General features: G+C 53.3%; 1 protein-coding gene across 1 annotated transcript in view; it reads left to right on the top strand.

Annotated features, from left to right (window-relative positions):
- The first annotated feature begins 5,270 nt into the window (after window positions 1–5,270).
- RHBDL3 (rhomboid like 3) overlaps window positions 5,271–10,004 on the top strand; it is a 61,176-nt gene continuing 56,442 nt past the window's right edge. Inside the window, exons 1-2 of the mRNA XM_066565898.1 lie at window positions 5,271–5,390; window positions 8,824–8,847. Coding sequence (XP_066421995.1) covers window positions 5,271–5,390; window positions 8,824–8,847 — 144 coding nt within the window. The remainder of the gene's footprint in view (window positions 5,391–8,823; window positions 8,848–10,004) is intronic.

Here is a 10,004-nt window from a genome sequence, read left to right as displayed (position 1 = left end):
GGGCAGTGAATTGGTTCATATTTTCGTGTTGATTAAAGAGGCTCCAGCAGTGCGGCGTTCCCGGGGAGCTGTGGGGAGTCCCGGGATGCTCCCGAGGGAATCCCCGCGAGGGACCCCAGCCCGCCCGGGACCGGCCGCCAGGGGGCGCTGCCGCCGAGCTCACGGGGCCGCGCTGAGCTGGGACCGGCGGGAGCGGGAAACGGCCCCGTCAGCCCGGCCCGGGGGGAGCGGGAAACGGCCCCGTCAGCCCGGCCCGACGGGAGCGGCTGTTCCCGTGAGGAATGAACGGCCCCGTCAGCCCGGCCCGGCGGGAGCGGCCGTTCCCGTGAGGAATGAACGGCCCGGTCAGCCCGGCCCGACGGCAGCGGCTGTTCCCGTGAGGAATGAACGGCCCGGTCAGCCCGGCCCGGCGGGAGCGGCTGTTCCCGTGAGGAATGAACGGCCCGGTCAGCCCGGCCCGGCGGGAGCGGCTGTTCCCGTGAGGAATGAACGGCCCCGTCAGCCCGGGCCGGCGGGAGCGGCCGTTCCCGTGAGGAATGACCGGCCCGGTCAGCCCGGCCCGGCGGGAGCGGCTGTTCCCGTGAGGAATGAACGGCCCCGTCAGCCCGGGCCGGCGGGAGCGGCCGTTCCCGTGAGGAATGAACGGCCCCGTCAGCCCGGCCCGGCGGGAGCGGCTGTTCCCGTGAGGAATGAACGGCCCCGTCAGCCCGGCCCGGCGGGAGCGGCCGTTCCCGTGAGGAATGAACGGCCCCGTCAGCCCGGCCCGACGGGAGCGGCTGTTCCCGTGAGGAATGAACGGCCCCGTCAGCCCGGCCCGGCGGGAGCGGCTGTTCCCGTGAGGAATGAACGGCCCGGTCAGCCCGGCCCGGCGGGAGCGGCTGTTCCCGTGAGGAATGAACGGCCCCGTCAGCCCGGCCCGGCGGGAGCGGCCGTTCCCGTGAGGAATGACCGGCCCCGTCAGCCCGGCCCGGCGGGAGCGGCTGTTCCCGTGAGGAATGAACGGCCCCGTCAGCCCGGCCCGGCGGGAGCGGCCGTTCCCGTGAGGAATGAACGGCCCCGTCAGCCCGGCCCGACGGGAGCGGCTGTTCCCGTGAGGAATGAACGGCCCGGTCAGCCCGGGCCGGCGGGAGCGGCGGCTCCCGTGAGGAATGAACGGCCCCGTCAGCCCGGGCCGGCGGGAGCGGCGGCTCCTGTGAGGAATGAACGGCCCCGTCAGCCCGGCCGGGCCGGAGCGGCGGCTCCTGTGAGGAATGAACGGCCCCGTCAGCCCGGCCCGGTGGGAGCGGCGGCTCCCGTGAGGAATGAACGGCCCCGTCAGCCCGGCCGGGCCGGAGCGGGTTCTGCCGCCCCCCTGAGGGAAGCGCCCCTGCCCGGAGGCGCTGCCTGCCCTCCCTCAGGCCCGAGGCGGGCAGTGCAGGTGAGGGACGGAGCGGATCCCCGCCTGCTCATATAAAACAGGCTTTCTCCAGTGGTTTGGGGACCGGAATTTTCTTAGGGAACACCGTACAAGTCCTGCTATCCAGCTCTGCTGTGGCCTTATCCAGGCGGGTCGCTGGTGTTCTGTGAGGGAGCCCTGGTGCCGCTAGCCAAGCCCTCCTGGATCCTGTGAGGATTAGAGTTACCGTGAGGGGAAATTCTTCTTCTCATGGAGTATATAATGAAGAATGTCCAAAACTTAGCTACTGCAATTAAGTGCTGGGAAGAAAGAGCAGCACCCTGGCCCACCTACTCTCAACAGCGATTTGTTTTCTTTCTTCTGGTGCCGTCAGTTTTCTAACAACTTCTTTCATTGTATTTTCACAACCAGACTCAATTTCTTCCTGCTCAGTCTGATGTGTGAATTGCCTGACCATGGTGTAAAGTCACTGAGAGGACAAAGACCTTGATTCATCTTCCTCGGAGACACATCCTTCATCCCTCAGCTTTGACCTCTTGTCTGAAAGCTTGTCAGTTCAGGATCAATAGTAAGCAAGACTTGATTTTATGTTGGAAATTAACCTTAAATTACTAATTGGTCACCATTTTAAACAATTATTTTGTTTAGGAATGAACCTGTGTTATGATCCCAGCAGGTGACAGGTAAAAACAAGCAGACATTTTAAAATACCACAAGGCTGACCTGATAGGAGAGCTCCCTTTTAAGACAACTGCCCCAAAAAAGGGTTAGTGGCAGATTTAATTATTTCCCTAACAATAACCAAAAAGATAATTTGAACCAGCTGCAACCAATAACAGTTACTGTGGCAGAAGAGGGCTGCAGGTGGAAAGACTAGTGCTTTTTCAGTGCTGCACTTGGAAAGTTCTAAGTACAACATGGAATAGGGAGGGTCATGAGGATGGTCTTTCAACACAAGTTAGAAATCACAGAGGAGATTTGACTTTATTTTTTCCCACTATTCCTTCACTTCAGGAGGGAGAGTACCCATGAGTCAGGGGGAAGCCAAATGGTAGTACATATAGTCTAATTCAATTGGCTCTGAAAGGTAAACTCCCAGCACAAGGAGTGTGATGCTCAGAGTCCTTTACCACTGTTACCTTTTGGACTTGAGTTTAAGCCCGTCTCAAACCATCTGTGGTCCTTAGAGGTTTTTAGCTGAACGAATCTGAGAGGTCTGATCCAGTCCCAGCTGTGTATGTGCTATCTAATACCCTCCTAAGGTTGTGTTTGTGTGCAGCATTTTGGGGTTTTGATCCAAAATGCTGCATTTTCCTTCAGAAGTTGCTCTCCAAGTCTGGCCAGCTGGCTGAGCTCTGGTATGGAAATCAAGCTGAGTAGCTTTCTCCACACAGTTCTAATTGTCAGAACTGGGAAGTTTTGTAAAAGCTACAAGGGAAGAATTGGGAAGCTGCTTCTCAGAACTGGGAAGTTTTGTAGCTTTGGGGCTCCTTCAGGGTGGAAGGAGGACTGGTGAACAAAGTGTTTAGGTTCACCCCAGAGGGCTTAGCTAACAGATGTTGGCTGGGTCCCTACTTTGAGGGGGGTTATTGCATATTCATGAGCTGACCTTTTGAGCCACTCCCAATGCAGGGAGGACGTACATCTACATTTTGTTTGCAGTATTTGGAATATAAAAGTTGCCTATATGACTGAGTGTGAAAACAGATTGGGGTTTATTATCTCAAGTCCTTTCTGCCTGCATTTCTTCTGAAGCCCCTCCTTCTGTCTGCATCTGCTCTGGGGTGGCCCACAACCCCCCCAGTTTATCTAGCAATTACTGTCTTCCAAGGTAGAGTCACCAGGGTATGCAGTGGGGAGAAATGACATTCTAAATTAAGAGCCTCTCACACACTTGCAAGATGATAATTTGTCTGTAACAAAACTCCTCATTAGAATACTGTTAATTTCCTTTCTGTGGCAATTATAGCACAGCACTAGCTCATATGTGCAATGTGCAGAGATATTTCCCTGAAAAAAAAAAAAAAACAACCCAAAACCTATCATTACCACTAGTGAAAAACAGTCCTTAGAGAAGAAAAATGAACTTGTAATTTTGCAGCAATTTCTCAATTTAGTGGGAGTTTGGTGTTAAGGTAAGGAGTTCTGGGGGTTCTCCCTGTTGTTGATTGCATTCATGTTAGACTTCACAGTTGGCATTTTCCCACTAGCATCTGGAATCAGAGATGATACAGTCCCCAACTGAGTGGAACCTGTTACCCCTGAAATTCAGCTCATGTATTCTCTCTTTACTCTAAAAACTCACTTCCCTCCTCCCTACAGACATCTTTAAATGACTGCTGTTTCTTCCTGTTGGCATAGCATATTTTTGCTTATCCATCTGTTTTGAAGTTTTGATGAGGTTTAGTTTTTCAATCAAAAAGAGATTGTTTCTATAATCACTGTTTAGTGCCTGGAATATTTTGGCAGGAGTGGTGTGAGTGAAGTGGGTTGGTGCTTCTCAGAAGTGCTGGATTTGGTATCCTGTTCTTATGCTTCAGGAGAGCAGGCTGGACAGGCTCTAGACCAGGGAGAAATGGCTCAAGGAATTGCCTTTAAATGTGCATGTGCAGGAGGTCTGCTCTGTTTCACTGATGTCACTAAGGGGACAGAACCCCTCCTCTTCATCAGCTGTACCCAGGACCTCAGAAGAGCTTTTATTTTGTTGTCCTTTTCCTACCTGAATCCTGAGCTTGGAAAGTTCTCTTCAGGTCCAAGGGCTCTGGTTTTACTTCTCTGCTGTATGCTCTGCTACTGCAGCATGGAAGATCCTGCTCCCTTTCCAGAGGTATTCTAGCTGATTTGTTTTACTTTTTGTTTTTGTGGTTGGTTGATTTTTAAACAGGTTGTAGAGAAAAGAGGGACTTCCAGCTTGTTCTGTACTCGTGGCTGAGGTGTGTCTGATCTGGTACTGGACTTTTTCATGAAGAAAACATGGCCTGTGGTGCTGGACTCTGCTCTGACTGTGCTCTGTCTGGCTTTTAGCAGAAAGCAGAGGCACTGGCACCACGTGGATCAGCCTGGCTCTGCTCGCCCTTCCCCCTTGCCAACCTGCTATTTCTGTACTTGATTGCAAGAAGCTAAAACTGCTGGATTTTTGCCGGCAGTCAAGGCATTCCTCAAGTTCCTAATCCAGGCTCCAGATGGTTAAGTTGTCCATCCTGACATATAGGAACGAATAATTATGGTAAAAGATGTAAAACCCCGCACCAGCCTCTCACGGTGAGACTCTAGGACAGAGAAGTCGCCTGCAGGGAGCCCCGGTGAACCGGCACGTCTGGTCACCTGTCCGCGGGCAGGAGGGCAGGGTGGAACCGGCCGGGCCCCGCCGCAGGGGCTGCCTGGTGCCGGTCACGGCCGAGCCTCCGCGGGTCACCCCGTGGGAGGCGGTGCCGGCCGTGGGCAGGGGCCACCCGGCGCTGCTCCCCCCGCCGCCGCCCAGCCCGCATCCTCGGACGTGCCGCAGCTCCGGGCTCTGCCTCCGAGAGCCCCCGGGGCTCCCCCCGCACCGGGAAGGGCGGACCCCCGTCCCCGGGCGATGGCTCGGGGGAGGCGCCGGTCGTGCCCGGGCCGGGGGCACCGCCCGGCCGCAGGGGCGGGAGGCGGGGAGGGGTCACTGCCCCGGCCGGAGCTCGGCCGCGGGGATGCCGCCCGCCGGCGCTGCCCGCGCTAATTGGATGTTCCGTGGATGGAGGATTTCCTCCCCTCCCGGCTGCGGGAGTCATGAAGGCAGGCTCGGCTGCGCTTGAAAGTTTGCCAACCAGCAGCTAGGTTTAATTTCTTTAAGGATCTGGGGAGAAGGGGGGCGGGGGCTGGAGGGGGACCGTTTCCAAGCATGGGAGACAGGCTGCCGGAGCCTCACGCCAGCTCTTCCCCTGCTGTGGCTGCCAGCTCGGAGGCGGAAGAAATCGAGGTGCTGGACTCCGAAGATGTCCTACCTATGGCCGCAGAGGATGTAAGTTTCCTTTGCTCGGTGTCTTCCCCCCTTTCCCCCGGGCCGGGATAATCGGCTCAAGCTATTCATAGCTGAAGCCCGGGATGGGCACAGGAGCTGGGCCGGTGACCCTGCGGGACCAGGGAAAGCCGCCGTCCCCGCCGCCCTACGCGCCTCCCGCCGCTGGGTGTCTGCGGGCTCCAGCAGCCGCCGGGCTGGCTCTGTCCCCGGGGCCGCAGCTCCCGTCCTTCCAAGCCCCGGCGGCCCGCACAGGCTCCCGGGTCGCTGGGTGCCCGCGTCCGGTGGGGAGATGCCGGCGGGTGGCGGCTGATCGGGCAGGGGCATCGGACTGGAGAGGAGCTGACGCCTTGTCTCGAGGGGCTGCCGGGGGACAGAGAGCTCCTCCAGAGTCACAGCTACCCTGAGGGTGACAGATGTGAAACGCTCTCGGGAGCTGCTCCCTCTTCCAGCCCCCGAGCAACAAACAGTCGAGTAAGTTTTCTCCTCGGCTCGACAGGGCTGATGGCTTCTCTCCACCTTCCGAGCTCTGAAAGCACGTGGGGGTGGGATAACTTAGCACCGGCTCCCCGCTCACCCAGCCCAGAAGGACGCGAAGGGGTCCCGCGCACTCCAGATCTGCTCCTGCCGTGCTGAGCGGCAGTGCCTGCAGAGCTCGGGCAGTTGTTCTGCATCTGCCGGACCCGGAGGCAGGAGCTCGCCGTGCACCTGTCTGGGGAGGGAGTGAACGTGAGAGCTCCTGCATTCCTGGTGCATCCCAGGACTGCTCACAGCTCTCATTCCCAGCAAACTTGGCTGGGATGAGGACTGAAAAGTGTCTGCTCAGTCTGCAGCGGTAAGTGCAGGGTCTGTTCCAGCCTGTCAGACATAAAGCAGAGATATTAAATGTCTTTCCTGAAGCGGGCTCTGGCTCGGGTCTTGCACCACTGCAAAAGGGGCACTTGGAGCTGAACGTCCAGCAGCGGCACATCCCCTCGGCCCTCTCTCAGCCTTTTTGATGCTGCTGGAGGAAGCCGCCCAGGCATGCTTAGGGACAGAGCCTGTGTTTCGCCCCCCAGCCCTTCTGAATCACCTAGAATTCGGTTGCTGTTGGATTTTCCTCCCAGAGGGCAATGGAGGAAGTGCAGTTGCTTGCTAGAGCTGCATTCCCCAGTCTGTATTCCTGAGCACAGTGCAGTCAGGAGGGAGCGTGTGATGCACGTTGACCTCTGCTACAACACAGTCAGACAGTCCTAAGAGGAGATGCCTGACTCAGGGGTGTGTGTAACTTTGACTTGGAAAGGGTGGATTTCCAGGAGCTTTTACAGTCCAGGTTTCCAAATCCCATTGCTGGCTTACGTCAGACTGTGACCTTTTCTTCTCTGACAAATTTTGTGCTTGTCTGGATGGTCCTACAGGAAAGATTTCCTGTTGTGATACATGTGAGCCCCTTGGAGTTGCTCCAGCCTCTACACAAACGCAGCCATTAGCAATTCAATCCTGCCAGGGGGCCCAGGAGATGCTGAAATGTTCAGTGCCTGGCAGGATTGGGCTCCTGGGACAGGAGCTGTCCCTCATGAAGTCTAGATTCTCATCCCATTTCTGCTGCTGCCTTCCTGCTTGACCTTGAGGTAGGAGAGCTTGGGTCAGATCCAGCTTGCAGTGTCTTGCCATTACTTGCATTGTTATTTGACTCTGGTACCTTGTTTTCTATAATCAACAAAACTAAAGCCTGCAGCTGCACTGGTTATGGGAAGCTGCTGAGACCTGGCAATAGATGATGTGACAGAAGCCTGAGGTATCATGTATCATCTGCAAGTCAGAAAAGCAGGAAGTGGTGTAAATGCCCTCCTTCTACTCTGCCAAGATTCCCTGCTGAATCAAGCAGGCTACAGAGCATCATCTCTGAAATTTTCAACTGCTCTGTGCTACTCTGTGCCCCCTGAGACCTAACTGGGGGTTGATTTTGTGTTGTTGCTATTACATCTGAAAGCCTGACAGAAGCTCTCTGGCTTGGCCAGCAAGAACTGACACAAGGTCAGTTCTTTATGTGTTATTAACCACAAAAATATAACACAGTGGAGGTTTTGCTGTCACAGCCTTGACAGTGTGGAACAGCTCAGCTGTGATGTCATTGTAGCTCTCAGAGCAGCATTCCATAAAGCCAGGATTCAGACAGTCCCAAAATGTTCTGTTTAAAGTGCTGGACTGATTTATGATGATAAATGAGAGCTTATAAATGGAGAGAGACATGGGGAGGAGGGGAGCCAACAACTTAACTAATGAAAAGTTATTCAGTGACCTGATACCCCACTGTCTCTTCAGTCAATTCTGCTTTAGATTTGCCTACCATGTGAAAGGAAATGTTCTTCTAAGACTAGATAGGACTCTAACCAGATTTCTGCTTTGCTAATAGCACTGTGAGGAGATTTGCTTATAAATGTCTGATATTTGTTGTTTTACTCAATTTGTTTCTTTTCTGGGAAGGTAAATGAGAAAACAACAGACGTAGAAACGTGCAAATGTTTCTGGGGATCCTAAGCCAGTAGTTACCCCAGTGCTGCCCTATGGAAGTTGCTGTCTTCTCAACTGGCCCCTAAATCCAGGATAGATGAGAGCCTTAAACAATTCAGTTGGAATTTCCTCTGTTTCATGGGACAGTGAGGCAGCAAGTCTGGGTCATGGAGATGAGTTGATATCAGTCTCTCTACAAAGCAGAAATCAGAGCCAGTTTCCAGCTATTTTTTTCTGTTTCTAAGTGACAAGGACTTGTGGAGTGTTCACATGGTTGTGAGCATCAAAGTGGAGCCTCCTCTTATACAGCATTTTTAAGGCAGTTCTGACAGAACAAAAGATATGGGGTAAATCCTTGCAGTGGGCTCTCTCCAGCCTTCCACCCTCCCACCTTGCACAAGAGGAATTACCTGTTTTTCAGATGTGGACATGTGAGGCTCAGAGAACTGATGGGTTATCAAAAGCCTGCAGAAAGCCAGACTCAGGAGCAGGCAGTAGACAAGGCTCTGACAACCCAGCAAAGGAATTGATGGGTCAGTGTTGGGCCACAGGATCTCAGAAAGTGATCTGGAAAAACATTGCTAATTCATCCATTCCCTCAATAAACACAGAGCTTACTTGATCTCTGTGAGTAAAAACCCCTTTTTTCCTCGCTTGCCTGCAAATAGACATAGTGGGAGAAAACAGAATTAACACATGAATGTTTTGAGTTCATCCTAATTTAGATTTGTAAATGAAAACTGTTCTCCCTGTGTTTGGTAGATTCCCCTTCCTCCTCCTCCGGAAGGATAGGTGATTCTGGGATGAAGAAGGATGCTGGAAATGGCATTAAATCATTTGGTTATTTCTCTGTTAGAATATCCTTCTACAGTTTACTGCATGTTAATGTCATTGCTCTTATACCTTCTTTTTACTCTTTTTCCTCCCTTATGCTGCCTCTCAGCACTGGAAAGCCCTATTTGATCAGGTATGTGAACAACTGATATATTCTCTCTGTCTTGTGAGCAAAGAGCCTAACCTCTGGTTAATTTCCTCTGTACTGGCTTTCCCTTGCATTTAAAATACAGCCTAGGAGAAATGTGCTGCATGCTCCCAGTTCCCAGGATGCTGGTGTGCAAGTCAAAATTATCACGGCTGCTTTGGGCCTTTCTCTCTGCTCCTCTTCAGAGTAGCCAGGGACAGTACTGAGCCCATCCCTGGTGGCTCAGGGGCTGAGCCAAGGTGCTGCAGCAGGTGCTCTGTTTCCTGCCAGTTGTGCTGTCCTTGCTTGGGGATTAAAGGATCTTCTGCTCTTTCAGGCAGGCAGACTAAGACTTATAAAACCAGCACAGGGTTCTTTGAAATGGCTCCCCAGCTGCTAAACTGACTTCTGCAGGGTTACATCATCCAGGCAGGACCTGCTGCTTTAAACTTGCACAGGATTAGCAAAGAATCTGCTTCTGTACCAAAGACTCTGGTTGTCAGGTAAATGCCTTGGGACTGATCTGTAGCTGGCTGAAGTCAGCACAGCTCTGAAGAGCTCTAGACTATAGCTGCTGAGATTTTGGGTTGTGGGTTCTAGTTTGTAAATTATGTTTTTAGCTGCTTTAATGGACATGTTTGCTTTGTGGTATCCCTTCCATCTGCTGGGTTGAAATGTGTAGCAGCTATAAACAGGGATTTTTCTAGGGTTGATTTGCTTCTAGACTGCAGCACTCTCTTGATGTCATAAACTTTTGTGCTGTTGTGTGTGCATATAAATGTCACCTTCTGTGAGGGAGCTTCCTCTGACGCTGGCATCATCCTGGCAATAAAGTTCGGATGGGATTTCATCCCTGCTTTATGAAGCAATAATCTTGCCCCTGTGTCTGGCTGCACTACAAAGCCAAAGCTGTGGTGCAGCCTGCACAAGGATGTCCTTGGTACCCTGGGGGTCCTGTTATCATTCAGCTATTAACTGGGGCTGCCTGTTCTGATGAGTGCTCATTTATCCAGGGTTAGCTGTGACCAACTGCTAATCCACGTGTCTGGACTGCAGCAAGTTGGCTGTGCTACAGTCAGCGGGCACTTGGGAGCTGGGTACTATGATTGTTGATCACACCTAAATTGTGTGGTGTGTTTGAATCTGCTGGGGCACATAGGGGG

Source organism: Molothrus aeneus, chromosome 26 (assembly GCF_037042795.1).
Source record: "Molothrus aeneus isolate 106 chromosome 26, BPBGC_Maene_1.0, whole genome shotgun sequence".
NCBI classification, from domain to species: Eukaryota; Metazoa; Chordata; class Aves; order Passeriformes; family Icteridae; genus Molothrus; species Molothrus aeneus.
Note: the sequence above shows the minus strand (reverse complement) of the source record. Positions and strands in the feature narration are given on the sequence as shown.